This window comes from Protopterus annectens, chromosome 10.part0 (genome assembly GCF_019279795.1).
Source record: "Protopterus annectens isolate FY-2018-M chromosome 10.part0, PAN1.0, whole genome shotgun sequence".
In the NCBI taxonomy this organism is placed as follows: Eukaryota; Metazoa; Chordata; order Ceratodontiformes; family Protopteridae; genus Protopterus; species Protopterus annectens.
Genome location: NC_056744.1, coordinates 1,628,193,557 through 1,628,214,706, shown reverse-complemented (window position 1 = coordinate 1,628,214,706; position 21,150 = coordinate 1,628,193,557). Strand labels below are relative to the sequence as shown.

The 21,150-nt window shown below is 45.7% G+C and overlaps 1 protein-coding gene across 1 annotated transcript in view; it reads left to right on the top strand.

The window, feature by feature from the left end:
* Window positions 1-21,150, top strand: part of TAOK2 (TAO kinase 2) — a gene marked incomplete in the record, with an annotated part of 2,530,163 nt that overhangs the window by 615,774 nt on the left and 1,893,239 nt on the right. Inside the window, 1 exon segment of the mRNA XM_044086327.1 lies at window positions 20,949-20,994. Within this exon segment, the coding sequence (XP_043942262.1) occupies window positions 20,949-20,994 (46 nt within the window).

Below are 21,150 nucleotides of genomic sequence, written 5' to 3'. Positions count from 1 at the left end.
GTGTTTGGGAGGGTGGTCTGTAGCAGGCTATAAACTGAAAGGCAGTTTTGCCCACTGTTAGTTGCACATGGATGATCTCCGATGCTTCGTGCAGTGCCACTATCCTGGAGGTTGTGGGTATCTTTGATAAATATGGATACTCCCTCTCCTTTTGTGGTTCGGTCCGAGTTTTGGGGCCGGAAAGCATGGTTTTCAAGTATAACCTGTTAGTGCTGGGGTGCTCTCGGGAGCCTTGAACCAGGTTTCTGTTACTGCACAGATATCGGTATTCTCCATACTGAGGAGAGTCTCGAGAGCGTGCATCTTGAGGATGTCCTTCAAGGATGCATCTGCAGTCATAACATATGGGTTGTCCTGCCTCAGGCAGCCCTTCGGTCGGCCGGATTCCAAAGTCTGGGTCTGGCCTCGGCTGATGTCGCACTTTCCCCGACGTCAGAGCGTCTGGGGTATAAAAGCATCAGCCGACGCCATTTTCCTCAGTCTTTCTTGCCGCGCAGTGCCCGTAGCAGAAGCTGTTCGCAAGTGCCGGTCGGTCAGATCCAGTGATTTCAGCTACCGAAGACTTCGAAAAAAGCTAAGTACCCCGTTGGGGACTCTTTCTTGCCTCAGCCGATGTCAGACAAAGTAAATAATTGTTTAACTTGTGGGAAACAAATACCTCATAAGGATTTCCATTCTTACTGCTTCCTTGCTTAGGCCCAGACCACGACGTATCGGCCTGTTTAGCCTGTGCCTCCTTCAACCGACGAACTCTTAGACGTCGGTCGGAGTTTGCAGAGGAATTTTTTGGAGCCGCTTTTGCTTATAAAATGCCATTGGAGACTCCGACTTCGCATATGGTCAAAAAACGCAAAGAAAAGGACCGACACTCGCGGCCCGCGGTTTCGGCTGAAACCACGGCTAGGCCTACCGCGAGTGTCTCGGTTTCGGTGGAAACAGAGTCCTCGACGATTCCTTCTTCCGAAACCATACTTCCGACCACCGAGGCCCGAGAGGCCCCGGCTGAGTCGGCTTCAGAACTACCTACCGAAGCTAGTGTGCAGGAATTGTCCGACACCATACCTTTGGACATTTCTACCCCTGCACGTGGGGCTGCTAGGCCCCCTGCTTCCATGTCCATTAAGGCCTTTTTCAAGGGCTAAAGCTGCCAAACTTTCAAAAGCTTTGCCTCCCAAATCTGCCTCCCAGAGGCCTACCTCTAGTTCACAGATCCTCAGCCTAGCTGAGGACCTTATTTCCTTAATTAGGGGTTCACAACCACACCCAGACAGGGCCTCTCAACCTCCTCCAGACAAAAGGCCCAGGACTGACCCCTCTGATCAACACTCCTCAGATGATTCCACGGATGGATCTGAGTTGTCAGACCTCCAGGAAGGGGCTTACTCACCTTATGAGGATTCAGATGCAGAGGAATCTATCCCTTCGGCCTCCCCTCCTGAGGAGTTTTCCTTTGGTGAGACTCTACACTCCATGAGAGTGCATTTTCAATGGCAAGGTCAGGATTTCTCTGATTCTAGAAAAAGATTAAGGACCTTTTTGCATTTGCCTCAGCATAGACCCTTAGCTATACCTCCTGTTCTAAATGTAATTGATGATGTGTACAATGATGTCAGTACGGCCCCTGATACTCTCCCTCCGGCCCCTGCCAAGCCTGACAGATACTACAGGGTTCCGGATTCTCATTTCCACTTGTATAAAGCCCGTTCTGCAGACCCAGAAACTATTTCTCAGGGCCCTAAAGGGGTTGCGGCCGCTACTGCCAAAAATCCTCTACCCTCTGACAGAGAGTCTAGAGCTTTAGAGAGATGGGGAAAGAAGGTGTATACTTCTGCAACTCTTTCTGTCAGGGCATTAAACTGTCAATTTCATATGATACAGTACCAGGAATATTTGTTAGATGAAATGAATAAGAAACTTTCTTCTCCTGAACCCCTAGACCGTTAATCCCTTCAGGATTTGGTACACAACTCGCAACAGGTTAGTAATCATTTCTTAAAATGTGGCTATGATGCACTGGAGGCTTCATTTAGATCAGCTATGACTGGGGCAATTATTCGTAGGCATGCCTGGCTGAAGGAACAATCTTTGCCAGACCATGTCAAAGCTAAACTCCTGGATGCTCCAATGGAGAAACAAAATGTATTTGGCTCCTCTGCTCAGGAGATTTTAAAAAAGGTTGAAGAAAAGGCAAAATCTGTGCAAACAGTTAAAGATTTCCTGCAAGTTCAACCACCGAGATTCAGCAGAAACTGGCCTACTAAGAATTGGTCCTTTGCAGACTCGGACAGAGCCCAGAGAGGCAGGAACAGGTGCCCTAGAGGCAGAGGTCAATCGAAGGGCTCATACAGAGGCTGTCAATGGCAGCCTGCCAACCAGAGGAGTAGTGCAACAGCAACAACAACTACTACACCAGGTCAAGGTCAATGACTTAACTCTGATTCCGCCTACCAGGGATCAACTAGAAGCACCCTTGGGCGGAAAGCTGGCTTTATTCTCACAAAACTGGCATTATATCACAAAGGATACATGGACACTGCAAATAATAGACAAAGGATACAGGTTCCACTTTCACACTTTGCCAAAAAGAGGCGGAATGCCAAACCTTCCACCAAATCAGAGGGCAGAGGCTTTAAAACAAGTCAGCAATTTACTTCAGATGAAAGCTATAGAAAAGGTACCATGTTCAGAACAAGGCCAAGGATTTTACTCCAGACTATTCCTTGTACCAAGAAAGGAAAATCAATGGAGGCCTATTCTCGACCTGTCCGCACTGAACACTTATCTCTGTGCCAAAATTCAAAATGCTGACCCTACAGCAACTTCTTCCCATGTTGGGCAAGGAGTCTTGGCTGGTGACTCTAGATCTCAAGGAGGCATACCTGCACGTCCCTATTCGACCAGACTGCAGAAGACACCTCAGATTTCTTGCAGGATCAGAGCATTATCAATTCTCAGCATTGCCCTTTGGCTTATCTACTGTGCCCAGAATATTCACGAAATGCCTGGCATCAGTAATTGCACATTGCAGACTACAGGGAATTCAAATTTACCCATACCTGGACGACTGCCTAATACAAGTGGACAGCAAGGAAAATTTGATAAAGGACTTGGCCTATGCCATACACCTGCTACAGTCCTTGGGATACACAGTCAACATCCAAAAGTCAAGACTAGTACCATCCCAAAGGATAACCTTTTTGGGTGCAGATCTGGACACAACCACCCAAATGGCCTTTCTCACAGAAGAAAAACAAAAACAACTTCCAGATTACTTCATGATTCTGACAAGACGAACTCCGCTTACTGCAAGGAAAATCCTGCAGGCCCTGGGTTACATGGCATGCTGCATAATTCTAATACCACATGCCAGGCTGCATATGAGGAAATTACAATGGTACCTCAGGAGTGTATGGTCTCAGCACAGTCACAGTTTAGAAACCATGATACCAATCATTCCATGCCTTCAAAAGGAATTCCTGTGGTGGGCTCAGGCCTGCCAGTCCAACAGAGGGTTGCCTTTCAACAAACCAAAACCAAGGCAGACCATCACCACGGACGCCTCAGACCGAGGATGGAGAGCACACATGGAGGACAAATGTATCCAAGGCCTATGGCCTCAAGGACAGCTAAGCATGCACATAAACCAAAAGGAAATGCTGGCAGTGAGGCATGCAATCGAGGCATTCAAGCCCTTCCTCCAACAAGGACACCTGTTAATAAGGACAGACAACACCACGGTCATGTGGTACATAAACAAGCAGGGAGGCACGCATTCCTACCCTCTATGCCGGATGGCTATGAATCTGTGGGAACTATGCCTGAATCTCAATATCCAACTACAGGCCCAATTTGTGCCAGGGAAAGAAAATACACTGGCGGGCAGCTTAAGCAGAACTACCATGGATGCACACGAATGGATGCTGCACCCAGACATCTTCCAACTCATAGCAAAGACATGGGGAATGTCGGAGATAGATTTGTTCGCCTCCCCACTCAACAATCAACTGAAGACATTCTGCTCAAGGACATACCACCCACAGGCTTGGAGGGTGGACTCTCTCTCTTTCAGCTGGAAAGCCCTAACAGTATATGCCTTCCCACCTCTCCCATTGATGTACAAGGTTCTACTGAAGATCAGGGAGGAACAGCCAAAAGTGATACTAATAGCTCCGGACTGGCCAAGACAACACTGGTATCCATTATTGAGAAGCATGTCTCAGGCAAAATCATGGCCTCTCCCCCATGGCCTCTTCTTCTGACGCAGAACAATTTCAAGACCCTGCATCCCAAATTGAAAACATTGCAGCTAACTGCCTGGAAAATTCCTTAAATCCCAATCAAACTGTTTTATCTCAGAGAGTGAAGGACATTATCCTGGAGGCTCGCAGGCCTTCCACAAGGAAGACGTACTCAGCTAAATGGAAGAGATTTCTCATTTGGAGCACATCAAAGGGCACAGATGTCACAGTGGCAAACCTAACACATATCCTAGAATACTTAGCAGAGTTGTTCTACAATGGCCTGTCCTATTCTTCCATTAAGATTCATGCTTCAGCAATTTCAGCAGAATACAATGTGGATCCACCTATCGTCTCACACCCTCTCCTCAGACAATTTCTGAGAGGAATCAAAAATATTAAACCTCCAAGAAGACCCCCTCTTCCTACCTGGGATCTCAACTTTGTGCTGGAGAAACTGACACTACCTCCTTTTGAACCAGCAGCATCAGCGGATCTACAGTTTTTATCTTGGAAAACTGCATTCCTTCTGGCAATCACTTCAGCAAGAAGAGTATCTGAGTTACAAGCATTAATGGCAGTGCAGCCTTTTCTTATTTTCCACCAGGACAGGGTGTCACTAAGAACCAATCCTACTTTTATGCCAAAGGTGGTATCTAGGATATCCTTGAACCAAGCTATTCACTTGCCTACGTTCTTCCCTAATCCACAGAATAGAGGGGAAAAACTTTTGCACACCCTGGATATACACAGGCAACTACGCTACTACTTGGACAGAACAAAAACTAGCAGAAAAACTGACCAACTTTTTGTAGCATATGCAACTGGGGTGCAAGGAAGAGCAATTTCCAAACAATTTCAAAATGGATAGGAAATTGCATTCGCTTTTGCTACTCCTTTCATGGAAAGACAGTTCCTGAAAATATCAGGCCTCACTCCACAAGGGCCACGGCCACCACTACAGCCTTCCTACGGGGGGTGGCTACCAAGGACATTTTAGAAGCTGCTACTTGGAGCTCCGTGCATACATTCGCCAAGCATTGCAATCTACCTTTATACTCTAGATCCAGAGCAGGGTTTGCAACTGCAGTACTGCAGGGGATCTTAACTACACCATCCTTTTCTTAGTACCTCCTCCCCCAGATTGGCTATGGTATTCTACCCATATTTTATGACTGCAGATGTATCCTTGAAGGACATAGTACAGTTTTGTACCTACCATAAATGTAGATGTCCGATAGGTATGTATCTGCAGTCAGGATTACCCTCCCTCCTTCCCCTCTGTGGTATTCCTAGGGTGCTTACCCCTCTTTTAGCTAGCTGGGGGAATCTATTATGGTGTATTTGTTTGTTTGTTTATACATGTATATAATTTGCAAATGTTTGGAACTTTTCAGCATTTATCCAAATTTAGCCTTCCTAGAGGGCACCTGGCATCTGGGGCAAGAAAAACTGAGGAAAATGGCGTCGGCTGATGCTTTTATACCCCAGATGCTCTGACGTCGGGGAAAGTGCGACATCAGCCGAGGCCAGACCCAGACTTTGGAATCCGGCCGACCGAAGGGCTGCCTGAGGCAGGACAACCCATATGTTATGACTGCAGATGCATACCTATCGGACATCTACATTTATGGTAGGTACAAAACTGTACTTTTAGACTTCTGGCGTTGAGCAGCATTACCCTTAGTTTTTTTTTCTTTCTATTGTCTATGAGGGTGGGTTTGTCTTTTGAGCCTCGCCTAAAAAAGGCACTATGGGGGAGGCAAGAGCCTTTGCCAGTATTCGAAAACCCAGTGGTGACAAGTGCAAGCCGTCCCTAGCGAAGCAACGTGGCTTGTTGAGCATGTCATCCCAGGCTGACAGACACTGGATCCCCTTTGAATGACACCAATACTTTAGCCAGTTGTTAAAATTGATCATTTTGTTTTTATACTGTGGCATCATTCTTTTCTGAGGGTAAGATGCTACTCAAGGTCAGGGTCATACCGGCCTGGGCTACATGATCAAAGAGCTCCTGTACGTCTTTTTTCATGTAGTCCAGGGAGGTACGTCTCAGGTCATTCACACCAGCATGGACAGTGACGGAGTCCTATTTGTACTTGCTTTGGAGTGACCTGAGTGCTTGTGTTATGTGGCGGATCCTGGTACCCAACAGGCAGTTTACAGTGACCTTCTCATTGTTCAGCCTGGTGAGTGGGACGTCAGTGTGTCTGACAATAGTCGCCTATTCCAAGTGTATTAGGTGTGTTGTTTAGCCTTAAGGGCTGTGACTGTGTGGCACACTGACTTTGTGAGCTATGTGCTACGTGGATATTGTTTCGTGGTTACAATACGGAACCTCCTATTTTTTCCCATCCATTGCTAAGGCAGTACCTCAGAGGGTCCAAAAACATAAGACCTCCAAGGAGAGCCCCAATACCTGCATGGGACCTCAATTATGTCTTGGAAAAACTCACACTGCCGCCTTTTGAGCCAGCCAATACAGCTGATATAAAGTTTTTATCTTGGAAAACAGCTCTGCTCCTAGCAATAACCTCTGCAAGATGAGTTTCAGAGTTACAGGCACTCATGGCTGTGGAACCTTTCATCATTTTCCATCCAGACAGGGTCTCTCTAAGGATGAACCCAGCATTTATGCCTAAGGTAATGTCCAGTGTGGCCCTTAACCAAACCATTCATTTGCCTACCTTTTATCCAAACCCACAGAATAAGGGTGAGAGACTTCTGCATTCCTTGGACATACACAGGCAACTACGCTTCTACTTGGACAGAACTAAAGCTTTCAGAAAAACTGAGCAACTTTTAGTGGCATATGCTGCAGGATCTCAAGGAAAGCCTATCTCAAAACAGATCATTTCAAAATGGATAGGCCACTGCATTCGTTTCTGCTACTCACAACATGGCAAATCAGTGCCCAAGGGCATTAGGCCTCATTCCACCAGGGCAGCAGCCACTTCAACAGCCTTCCTCAGAGGAGTACCAACCAAAGACATTTTAGAGGCTGCAACTTGGAGTTCAGTGCACACTTTTACAAAGCACTACCATTTACCTCTCTACTCTAAATCCAGAGCAGGCTTCGCCACTGCAGTTTTGCAAGGCCTTATAGCCTCTCCTAATGCTATTTAGGCCCAGCCACCCAGCCTTAGCTTTGGGATTCAACCCAAGAGTAATGACTGCAACAGTGAAACATGAACATAGTACAGTTGTGTACCTACCATAGATGTAGATGTTTGAGTGTATTCACTGTTGCAGTTCAGGTTACCCACCCTCCATCCCTCTTTTCTTAGCTGGAACTTGCCTATACTTCTCTAGCTTATACAACCTATGTGGTGTACTTGCTTGTAGACGAAGGAAATGTTTATTTTACTGCATGCAAAATTATTGGCATAATATTTTTAGCCTACCAATTTGGGGACACCTGACATCTGGGGCAAGAAAAACTGAAGAAAATGGCGTCAGCTGCATTTTTTATACCCCTGGCGCACTGACATCAGGGAAGAGGCGACAGCAACCGACGCTGGACCTAGACTTTGGAACTCTGGCCGACTGTGGGTAGCCTGCCAGCAGGATAACCCAAGAGTAATGACTGCAACCGTGAATACACTCTAACATCTACATTTATGGTAGGCACACGACTTTACTTTCCTTACTGGCGTTAAGCAGCCCCAGTTGGGATGGTGACTCCTCCTTGACATCTGTAGTTGTAAAAGCCTGAAATAGTGTACCAGACAGTATCTGACATAGATGTACCAAGTCTTTCATTCTGGCCCTCAGACAGTATTTCAGTAGTGTCTAAATGAGTAATTCTAATAATGGTTTTCCCTTCCTCATACGTCATCTTTATTGGTTAATCTTGATTTATGAATGTGAAGTAAATGTTACGATCTTTTGATGAGTTGTGCCCTATGCACGATTAGTTTCTCTGTTTTTATACTTCTTGAGTGCAAAGATAGGATGTGGTGATTCTTCTACCCTGAATTACATCAAGTTGAATGAATGTATGATAACCTAATGCCAGGCTTTCATATTTTGCTGATGTCCTTCATGGATGTATCTGCAGTCATAACAAGTGGGTTGTCCTGTCGTCAGGCAGCCCTTCAGTCGGCCGGATTCCAAAGTCCGGGTCCGGCTTCGGCTGATGTCGCACTCCACCCGACGTCATCTCTGTTGGTCTTCGGGTATAAAGGCATCAGCCAACGCCATTTTCCTCAGTCTTTCTTGCCGCATGGCGCCCGAAGCAGAAGCTGTTCGCAAGTGCCGGTCGGTCGGATCCAGAGATTACTTCTACCGAATACTACCAAGACTTCTAAAGCTAAGTACCCGCTGGGGACTCTTTCTTGCCTCAGCCGATGTCAGAAAAAGTTAACAATTGTTTAAACTGTGGGAAACAAATACCTCATAAAGATTTCCACTCTTACTGTCTGCCTTGTTTAGGCCCAGCCCACGACGTAGCAGCCTGTTCGCCTGTGCTTCTTTCAACCGACGAACGCTTAGGCGTCGGTCGGAGTTTGCAGAACAGTTTTTCGGTTCTGATTTTGCGTACATTATGCCGGATCCTCCGACTACCCAATCTAGCAAAAACGCAAAGATAAAGACCGACACTTTCCGGTCCGCGGTTTCGCCGAAACCATGGTCAAACAAACATGAGTGTCTCTGTTTCCGAAACCGAGAAAACTGAACAAAGTACAGCTGAACCTATTCCTACAACTGAGGCCCCTGCTACAACTCTTGAAACGCCTTCAGAAATTTTACCCACTACGGTGGTTGACTTATCAGACACCATCCCCTTGGATGTTTCTACCCCAGCACGTGGTGCTGCTAGGCCTCCAGCAGCCATGTCCATTAAGGCCTTCGCCAGGGCTAAAGCAGCCAAGACTGCTAAAACAGTGCCTGTTAAACCACCCACATCCAGGCCTTCTTCTAGTTCTCAAATGCTTACTTTGGCAGAAGATTTAATTTCTTTAATTAGAGGATCTCAATCTCACCCAGACAGGGCCTCTCAGCCCCCAGAGAAGAGACCTAGGGCAGAGCCCCCCGAGCCAGTGTCCTCTGATGATTCTGCTGATGAATCAGACATAACTGACCAGCCTGAGGCTCCCTTCTCCAATTTTGAAGATTTTGATGCTGAAGAATCCATCCCAGCTGCTTCCCCGCCAGAAGAATTCTCCTTTGGGGAAACCTTACATGCCATGCGAGAACAGTTCCAATGGCAGCAACAGGATTTTTCAGACTCCAGAAAGACTTAGGACTTTTCTGCACCTCCCACAGCACAGGCCCTTAGCTATACCCCCTGTTCTCTCTGTGGTGGATGATGCTTTCAATGATGTTTGCTCCGCTCCAGATTCTTTACCCCCAGCCCCTGCCAAACCAGATAGATTTTACAGGGTGCCAGATACTCATCACCACCTTTACAAGGCTCCACTTGCAGACCCAGAAACTATATCCCAGGGCCCCAAGGCAGTAGCAGCGACCATAGCTAAAACCCTATTCCTTCTGAAAGGGAAGCAAGGTCATTAGACAGATGGGGTAAAACTGGCTACACTTCAGCTACTCTCTCAGCTAGAGCTTTAAACTGTCAGTTTCACATGATACAATACCAAGAGTTTATGCTGGATCAGTTAACTAAAAACTAACCACTGATGAATCTCTTGATAAGAAATATGTATTAGAGATGGTAAATAACATACAACAGGTTAGCAACCATTCCTTAAAATGTGGCTATGATGCACTGGAGGCTTCATTTAGATCAGCCATGACAGGCACAGTGATAAGAAGGCATGCATGGCTAAAGGAACAAGCTTTACCGGATCATGTTAAAGCTAAGTTGCTAGATGCTCCTATGGACAAGACAAGTTTGTTTGGTACATCTGCCCAGCAGGTTATGAAGAAAATGGAAGAAAAGGCAAAATCTGTTCAAACTGTTAAAGATTTCTTGCAGGTTCAACCCCAAGGTTTAGCAGGAACTGGCCTGCCAAAATTGGTCCTTTCCTGACTCCACAAAATTTCAAAGGGGCAGGAATAGACGCTCCAGAGGCAGAAACCAATCCAGAGGAGGTGCCTACAGAGGAAGACAGTGGCAAGGTAACAACAGAGGCACAGACACAGCCACCGCCACTACATCAACACAACCACAGTGACTTAACCTAAACCTAAATCCTACCAGGGAACAAATAGCAGCTCCTCTAGGCGGAAAGTTAACCTTATTTTCAAAGAACTGGCACTACATAACAAAGGACAAGTGGATTTTACAAACCATAGATCAAGGTTACGGTTTCACTTCCACACTTTTCCAGTCAAAAGAGGAATGCCAAATCTACCTCCAAATCAAAAATAGAGGCTCTACGCCAGATAATGGAGTTAGCAAACATGAGAGCTGTGGAAAGAGTGCCAACAGCAGAGCAAGGAAAGGGGTTCTACTCCAGACTATTCCTAGTTCCAAGAAACGAAAAAGTTGGAGACCAATTCTCGACCTGTCCACCTTAAATACATACATCATTGTCCCAAAATTCAAAATGCTGACCCTACAGCAACTTCTTCCCATGCTGGGCAAGGAGTCTTGGCTGGTAACTCTAGATCTCAAGGAGGCATACCTGCACGTCCCATTCGCCAATCTGCAGAAGATACCTCAGATTTCTTGCAGGATCAGAGCACTATCAATTCTCAGCATTGCCTTTGGCTTATCTACTGCCCAGAGTATTCACAAAATGCCTGGCATCAGTAATCGCCCATTGCAGACTTCAGGGAATTCAAATTTACCCATACCTGGACGACTGCCTGCTACAAGGGGACAACAAAAGCAAGCTGACAACAGATTTACAAAGGGTCATTTACTTGCTACAAGCACTGGGATATACAGTCAATTTACAAAAGTCAAGGCTGATACCATCCCAAACAAGGACATTCTTGGGGAATTGGACACAGTAAAACAAATGGCATTCCTGACTACAAAAAACAAAAAGAACTCCCTCTATACTTCTTGGCACTAACAAAACTGAACAAGTTAACAGCAAGAAAAGTACTGCAGGCCTTGGGCTTCATGGCATCATGCATAATCTTGGTTCCATTTGCCAGACTACATATGAGAAAACTACAGTGGTACCTAAAGAATTTATGGTCCCAACACAGACACAGTCTAGAAACAGAAATCCCACTAATTCCATGCTTAAAACAGGAGTTCCTATGGTGGGCTCAGGCATGCCAGTCAAACCCAGGCCTACCCTTTCGCAGATGTCAAGCAAGCCAGACCATCACAACAGACGCTTCAGACCTAGGATGGGGGGCCCACATGCTGGACAAGTGCGTGCAAGGATTGTGGACACAGGATCAACTTCAACTGCACATCAACCTAAAAGAAATGCTGGCAGTAAAACTGGCAATCCAAAAGTTCAAACCATTTCTCAAAGAGGGCCAGTTGATGATAAGGACAGACAACACCACAGTCATGTGGTACATCAACAAACAGGGAGGCACTCATTCATACCCCTATGCAGAATGACCTTGGAGCTGTGGACCCTGGCACTCAGCTACAACATCCAGTTACAGGCAATATTTGTACCAGGGAAAGACAATACCCTAGCAGACATATTAAGCAGAACTACTGATGCCCACGAATGGAAGCTTCACCCGACATCTTCAAGACCATCTCAAAGAAATGGGGAATGCCACAGATAGACCTATTCGCATCACCTCTCAATCACCAGCTCAAAAAATTCTGCACAAGGACATTCCACCCATTAGCATGGAAAGTGGATTCGCTCTCTTTCAACTGGAAAGGCCTAACAGCATATGCATTCCGCCTCTTCCTTTGATACACAAGGTACTACTGAAAATCAAGGAAGAACGCCCAAGGATGATCCTGATAGCTCCAAACTGGCCAAGACAACACTGGTACCCACTACTGAGGAGCATGTCTCGAACAATATGTGGACAATTCCCTGATGCCTTTGATGTTAACGCAGAACAACTACAGCATCATACATCCAAACCTAAAAACCTTGCAACTGACTGCATGGAACATCACATAACAGCAGCTATTCCAGAACTTTCCCAAAGAGTTAAAGACATTATTCTTAAAGCACGCAGACCTTCAACAAGAAGGAACTATGCTGGAAAATGGAAAAGGTTTGTCATCTGGAGTACGGAAAGAGGAAAAGATGTGTCAAACATAGATATGCCTAACATTCTGGAGTATCTGGCCGAACTTCTTCATTCAGGCCTGTCCTACTCCTCCATCAAGATACATGCATCAGCTATTTCAGCAGAGTACAGCTTTGATACACCTGTTTTTCGCACCCTTTGCTCAGGCAATTCCTCAGAGGAATCAAGAATGTAAAACCTCCAAGGAAACCACCATTACCAGCTTGGGATTTAAACTTTGTGCTAGAAAAGTTGACACTAGCACCCTTTGAACCAGCAGCAACAGCAGACCTACAACACTTGTCATGGAAAACTGCTTTCCTACTGGCAATTACTTCAGCAAGGAGGGTTTCAGAACTACAGGCCTTAATGGCAGTGCAACCCTTCCTAATCTTCCACCAAGATAGAGTGTCCATGAGGACTAATCCTACATTTATGCCTAAGGTGGTATCCAGAGTGTCTTTAAACCAGGCAATCCACCTACCTACCTTCTTTCCCAACCCACAAAACAGAGGGGAAAGAATACTGCATACCTTGGATGTACATAGACAGTTACGCTACTACTTGGACAGAACAAAAAATAGCAGAAAGACTGACCAACTTTTTGTAGCCTATGCAACAGGAAGGGAAGGAAAAGCTATTTCCAAACAGACAATCTCCAAATGGATAGGAAATTGCATACGATTCTGTTACTCCTTCCATGGAAAACCAATTCCACAGAACATAAGACCTCATTCTACAAGGGCAACAGCCACTACCACAGCCTTCTTACGAGGAGTGGCAACCAAAGACATTATTGAGGCGGCTACTTGGACCTCCGTGCATACATTTGCCAAGCATTATAATTTGCCTCTATATTCCAGATCCCGAGCAGGGTTTGCCACTGCTGTACTGCAAGGGATCCTAAACACACCATAATCTACTTTTATCCTCCTCCCTAGTTGGCTATGGTATTCTACCCACTTGTTATGACTGCAGATGCATCCATGAAGGACATAGTACAGTTTTGTACCTACCATAAATGTAGATGTCCGAACTGGATAGCATCTGCAGTCAGGATTACCCTCCCTCCATCCCCTCTGTGGTATTCCTAGGGTGTTTACCCTTCTAATAGCTAGCTGTTGGGGAGTCTTTATGGTGTATTTGTTTGTGTATATGTACATACATGTTTATTGTTGTGTTTACCTCTATCTATTTGGAAGCATTGGCATCTATCCAAATTTTAGCCTGCAAGAGGGCTACTGGCATCTGGGGCAAGAAACACTGAGGAAAATGGCGTCGGCTGATGCCTTTATACCCGAAGACCAACAGAGATGACGTCGGGTGGAGTGCGACATCAGCCGAAGCCGGACCCGGACTTTGGAATCCGGCCGACTGAAGGGCTGCCTGACGACAGGACAACCCACTTGTTATGACTGCAGATGCTATCCAGTTCGGACATCTACATTTATGGTAGGTACAAAACTGTACTTTGTGTGTTAATCCTTCAAGTGTTGCATTTATGTTGTAAGAAATAGTTGGAAATGTCACTTTCATTGTTTACGTACACTATGGAGTGATGTCCTTCAAGGATGCATCTGCAGTCATTACAAATGGGTTGTCCTGTCGTCAGGCAGCCCTTCGGTCGGCCGGATTCCAAAGTCTGGGTCCGGCTTCGGCTGGTGTCGCACTTCACCCGACGTCATTGCGGCAGTTTTCGGGTATAAAGGCATCAGCCGACGCCATTTTCCTCAGTCTTTTTTGCCGGCGCCAAGCAGAAGCTGTTCGCAAGTGCCGGTCGGTCAGATCCAGAGATTACTTCTACCGAATACTACTTCGAAGACTTCTATAAAGCTAAGTACCCGTTGGGGACTCTTTCTTGCCTCAGCCGATGTCAGAGAAAGTTAATAACTGTTTATCTTGTGGGAAACAAATACCTCATAAAGATTTCCACTCCTATTGTATACATTGTTTAGGCCCAGACCACGTAGCAGCTTGTCTAGCCTGTGCTTCTTTAACCGGGCGGACGCCAGACGCCGGACTTTGCTGAACAGATTTTCGCCCGCTTTTGCCTACATTATGCCGCCGGATCCTCCGACTACGCAAATAACTAAAAACGCAAAAGAAAGGACCGACATCGCGGTCCGCGGTTTCGCTGAAACCACGCCAAGCAATCCGCGAGTGTCTCGGTTTCGGCCGAAACCGAGCAAGCGGTTCTTTCTTCAACCGGCAATTTGCCTTCTACAGAGGCCTCTTCCATTCTGGTAGAAACGGCTTCTGAAATCCAGCCTTCTGTTGCGATTTCACAGGATTTATCAGACACCATTCCACTAGATATTTCTACTCCTGCACGTGGAGCTGCTAGGCCTCCTCCAGCTATGTCTATTAAGGCCTTTGCCAGGGCTAAAGCAGCCAAAACTTCCAAGCCAGTGCCTGCCCCCTCACAGGCCCATCACCAGCTCCCATATGCTTTCTTTGGCACAGGATCTCATCACTTTAATCCGTGGATCCCAGCCTCATCCAGACAGGGCCTCTCTCCTCCTCCAGAAAAGAGGCTTAGAGCAGAGCCCCTGAGGGAGTAGCCACAGATGATTCTTCTGATGATTCAGAACATTCTGATCCTCCTGAGGCTTCTTATTCTCCTTACGAAGATTCCGATGCTGAGGAGTCCATCCCTTCAGCCTCTCCTCCTGAGGAATTTTCCTTTGGGGAAACCTTGCATGCTATGAGGGAACAATTCCAGTGGCAGGGCCAAGATTTCTCAGACTCAAGAAAAGGCTTAGGACCTTTCTACACTTACCACAGCATAGGCCTTTAGCTATTCCTCCAGTTCTATCTGTTGTTGATGATGCATTTAATGATGCTTGCACTTCTCCTGATACTTTACCTCCGCTCCTGCTAAACCAGATAGGTACTACAGGGTCCCGGACACTCATCACCACTTATATAAGGCCCCTTTGCAGATCCAGAGACTATCTCCCAGGGCCCTAAAGCTGTAACAGCTACTTCTTCTAAAACCCTCCCCTCTGAAAGGGATTCCAGGTCCTTAGAGAGATGGGGTAAAAAATTTACACCTCTGCTACTTTGTCAGCTAGAGCTTTGAATTGCCAATTCCATATGATTCAATATCAAGAGTTTATGCTTGACCAGTTGACTAAAAAGCTGTCCTCTGAAGAATCTTTAGATAAAAAGTATGTTCAAGAAATGTTACATAACATTCAGCAGGTTAGTAACCATTCTTTAAAATGTGGCTATGATGCACTGGAGGCTTCCTTTAGATCAGCCATGACGGGCACAGTTATCAGGAGGCATGCATGGTTGAAAGAACAGGCATTACCAGACCATATCAAATCTAAGCTTTTGGATGCACCTATGGACAAGGTCAATTTATTTGGTGCCCCCGCACAACAGGTTCTCAAAAAGATGGAAGAGAAAGCAAAATCTGTTGGAAGAGAAAGCAAAATCTGTGCAAACCGTAAAAGATTTCTTACAAGTTCAACCTCCAAGGTTTAGCAGGAATTGGCCCTCCAAGAATTGGTCCTTTCCGGAGTCCTCTAAGGCACAAAGAGGCAGGAATAGGCGCTCTAGAGGCAGAAACCAAACCAGCGGTGCCTACAGGGGTCGCCAGTGGCAGGGTAACAACCAACGAGGCACGGACGCAGCCACCACCACTACAACAACTCAATCACAGTGACTTGGCGGTGACACCGCCTACCAGGGAACAACTAGAAGCACCCTTAGGCGGAAAGCTAACCTTCTTTTCAAGAAACTGGCACTGCATTACAAGAGAAAAATGGATTTTGCAAACTATAGACCAAGGTTACAGGTTCCATTTCCATACTCAACCAGGAAAGAGAGGAATGCCAAACCTACCACCTACTCAAAGGGCAGAAGCTCTAAAACAAATATCTCAATTATTAAGAATGAGAGCTGTGGAAAAGGTACCATCTATGGAGCAAAGGAAGGGATTTTACTCCAGGCTCTTCCTGGTACCAAGAAAAGAAAACAATTGGAGGCCTATTCTAGATCTGTCCGCTCTAAACACATTCCTCATTGTTCCAAAATTCAAAATGCTGACCCTACAGCAGCTTCTTCCCATGCTGGGCAAGGAGTCTTGGCTGGTAACTCTAGATCTCAAGGAGGCATACCTGCACGTCCCCATAAGACCAATTTGCAGAAGATACCTCAGATTTCTTGCAGGATCAGAGCATTATCAATTCTCAGCATTGCCCTTTGGCTTATCTACTGCGCCCAGAGTGTTCACGAAATGCCTGGCATCAGTAATCGCTCATTGCAGACTTCAGGGGATTCAAATCTATCCCTACCTGGATGACTGCCTGATACAAGCGGACAACAAAAACAAATTAACAGAAGACTTACATCTACCTGCTTCAAGCCCTGGGATACACAGTCAATTCAAAAAAATCAAGGCTGATTCCATCCCAAATAATAACCTTTCTGGGTGCAGAACTGGACACATCCAAACAAATGGCATTTCTAACTGCAGAAAAGAAAGAACAACTTCCTCTCTACTTTTTGGCATTAACAAAGCAGAGCCATCTAACTGCAAGAAAAGTGTTACAAGCTCTAGGCTTCATGGCATCCTGCATAATTCTGGTCCCTCATGCCAGGCTTCATATGAGAAAGCTACAGTGGTACCTAAAGAATTTGTGGTCTCAGCACAAGCACAGCCTGGAAACCAAAATTCCAATGATCCCATGCCTGAATCAAGAGTTCTTATGGTGGGCACAGGCCTGTCAATCAAACACAGGACTGCCCTTCAGCAAAAGTCATCCAAGACAAACTATCACGACAGATGCCTCAGACCTCAGTTGGGGGGCACACATGATGGACAAGTGCATTCAAGGCCTATGGACTCAAGACCAACTGCATCTGCACATAAATCTAAAAGAAATGATGGCAGTAAAATTGGCAATCCAGGCATTCAGACCTCTTCTCCACGAAGGCCAGCTGTTGATAAAGACAGACAACACCACAGTTATGTGGTACATCAACAAACAGGGAGGCACACACTCATACCCCCTATGCCGGCTGGCACTAGACCTATGGGATGTGGCTCTGGTTACAACCTTCAGTTACAGGCAATTTATGTTCCAGGGAAGGAAAACATTCTAGCAGACATATTAAGCAGAACTATAACAGATGCCCACGAATGGATGCTGCATCCGGACATCTTCAAAGCCATCACAAGGAAATGGGGATTGCCACAAATAGACTTGTTTGCATCCCCATGCAATCACCAGTTAAAGAAATTCTGCACAAGGACTTACCACCCACTTGCTTGGAAGGTGGACTCCCTATCCTTCAGTTGGAAAAGCATGACAGCATACGCATTCCCACCACTTCCTAAGTGCTTCTCAAGATCAAAGAGGAACGTCCGAGGATCATTCTGATAGCCCCAGACTGGCCAAGACAACATTGGTACCCACTACTGAGGAGCATGTCCAGGGAACAAATATGGAAACTACCACTGATCCCATTACTGCTGACACAGAACAACTACAGCATTCTGCATCCAAGCCTAAAAACTCTGCAACTAACTGCCTGGAACATTACATGACAGAAATTAGCACAAATTTATCCCAAAGGGTTAAGGACATAATCCTGGAGGCTCGTAGACCTTCAACAAGAAAGAATTATGCAGCAAAATGGAAAAGATATCTCATCTGGAGTTCTGCAAAAGGGCAAGATGTGACACTGGTGAACATAGCCAACATCCTGGAGTACTTGGCTGAGCTCTACCACACAGGCCTGTCCTATTCCTCCATCAAGATACATGCATCAGCTATTTCAGCACAATACAGCTTGGATCCTCCTGTCTTCTCGCATCCTCTGCTCAGACAGTTTCTGAGGGGAATTAAAAATGTAAAACCTCCCAGGAAACCTCCATTGCCAGTATGGGACTTGAACTTTGTGCTAGAAAAACTGACTCTGCCTCCTTTCGAGCCAGCAGCTACAGCAGACTTGCAATACTTATCCTGGAAGACTGCCTTCCTGCTGGCAATAACTTCAGCAAGAAGGGTCTCTGAACTACAAGCATTAATGGCAGTACAACCCTTCCTGATCTTCCATCAAGATAGTGTCCATGAGAATAAATCCTACATTTATGCCTAAGGTGGTATCCAGAGTCTCTTTAAATCAGGCTATCCACCTTCCTACATTCTTCCCCAGTCCACAGAACAGGGGAGAAAAGCTTTTACATACCTTGGATGTACACAGGCAATTACGCTACTACCTGGACAGGACAAAAAACAATAGAAGAACTGACCAGCTTCTGGTAGCTTACGCAACAGGAAAAGAAGGAAAACCAATTTCTAAACAGACAATCTCCAAATGGATAGGAAATTGCATTAGACTTTGTTACTCCTACCATGGAAAGAAAACTCCAGAAAACATCGGGCCTCACTCCACAAGGGCTACAGCCACTACCACAGCTTTCTTACGAGGAGTGGCTACCAAGGACATTATAGAGGCTGCTACTTGGACCTCAGTGCATACATTTGCCAAGCATTATAACTTACCTCTATATTCTAGATCCCGTGCTGGCTTTGCCACTGCTGTTTTGCAAGGGATCCTGACTACACCATAATCTATTCTCATTTCCTCCTCCCCTAGTTTAGCTATGGTATTCTACCCATTTGTAATGACTGCAGATGCATCCTTGAAGGACATAGTACAGTTTTGTACCTACCATAAATGTAGATGTCCGAGAGGAATGCATCTGCAGTCGGGATTACCCACCCTCCTTCCCCTCTGAGGTACTCCTAGGGTACTTACCAACCTTCAGCTAGCTTGGGGGGGGATCTATTATGGTGTATTTGTTTGTATATATGTACATACATGCTTATTTTGTGTGTTTGCTCTCTACTATTTGGAAACTTTGGCATTTATCCAAATTTAGCCTACCAAGAGGGCACCTGGCATCTGGGGCAAGAAACACTGAGGAAAATGGCGTCGGCTGATGCCTTTATACCCGAAAACTGCCGCAATGACGTCGGGTGAAGTGCGACACCAGCCGAAGCCAGACCCAGACTTTGGAATCCGGCCGACCGAAGGGCTGCCTGACGACAGGACAACCCATTTGTAATGACTGCAGATGCATTCCTCTCGGACATCTACATTTATGGTAGGTACAAAACTGTACTTTTCTTCTTCTGGGCATTCTGCGTAAATGGCCTATGCCTTTATCTGTTCAGACCATCCTACTTAAACACGTTTAGAAAAGATAGTATGATATAGTAAGCCAGGGATAGAGGGGGAAGAGTGAAAGAACCTGGTCTGCTAGCCCGTCCTGGGAAATGCTTTGGGAATATACAAGGCAGATATAATTTCCCATGACCCTACCAGAGAAATTAGTGTTCAAGGGCAGTGCCACTTGCTGGTGACATTCCTTGTGGAAGTGAGGGGCAAACAATGTAGTCAGCTTAGTGCACGTTTCCTTTCCCTGTGATCTGAGCATGAGCAGTGGGATGGTATTGCTGAACCACTTCTGATGGTAGCCTAAGGGGTCTCTATTAGATGAACGAACGCTTAAAATGCCGAGTACAATATGCTCAACAACTTTTCAGCGAACGTTCATCTAATCGGAGCCCCAGAATATTGAAACAAGGAGTTTCGAAAAGTTATAGTTGGGCTGCCGTCAGGAAGCCAACGGCTGATGGCCACAATGTACTGTACACCATTACAACCCCCCCCCCCAAAAAAAAGTGGCGGGCTTTGCCCCCCCCCCAACATGGGGTTCTGCCCCCCCCCCACTCCCCCCTTCTTAAATATACCAACTTTGAAATCGCACCACAGTGGAGAACTGTCATAACATTACACAGGGTGAACGTCGAGACCGCACCATAGTGGAAGACTTTAAGAACTGCGAGACAGGGTGAACGTTCTGACATCAGCCATTGGCTTCCTCACGGCTGGCCAACTGTAACTTTTCAAAACTCCTTGTTTCGACATTCTTGGGTTTCGCTTGGATGAACATTCGCTTAAAAGCTGTCGAATGTCATACTCGACATTTTAAGCGTTAGTTCATCTAATAGGGAACCAGCCTAAATAATGGCTTCTCCTGACTAACGCTTGCACTGATGATGTGGAATGAATCGACTAATTGCTTGGGAGGGGACTGATTGACAGTCATTTCAAATCTTTTTTCCCTCCTGGAGAAAGAGTTGCTTTATTTGGTTTCTCAGGGTGATGCTATCTGGAGTCACATTTGCATTCATGGTTGCAGCAGTACCATCCGTTTTTTTTGGGTAGCCAGTCATCATGTCAGATCTTAGTAGTTTAGCATGCAACTGGTGGATTGGTCATCATAGAATTTAGATTCATTGGTCCCTTAGAGGCAGTAGTTGAAGTGCATTCTGTTCTGTGAGGTGGTGTTGAGTCTAGTATTAAAAAAATTGTTTGCATGTGGCTTTGCAGGCAGTCCTGGTTAATGCCATGCCTTGTGTACGTAACATCTTCTGGTAAGAAAAATAGACAAAATGTAAAATATGAAAACCTGAAATGGTAGCTGAAGGCTTTATTGTTGCTGTTGAATTTTGCTAGAGTGTAATATTCTTATTGTTTTATATTTAGCTTGTTATGGAGTATTGTCTTGGGTCAGCTTCCGATCTTCTAGAAGGTAAGTGCTTGTTTTATATTTTTTCCTGCATGTGTGTTATTGTAATTAACATTTTCATTTGTTCCTTAAGTGGTTCTTTACTTTTTTGTAAGAACTGTAGGTTTGTGGCCCTTCTACTTGAAGAATGAAATGTGAATGTTCAGATGTTCATCGTGT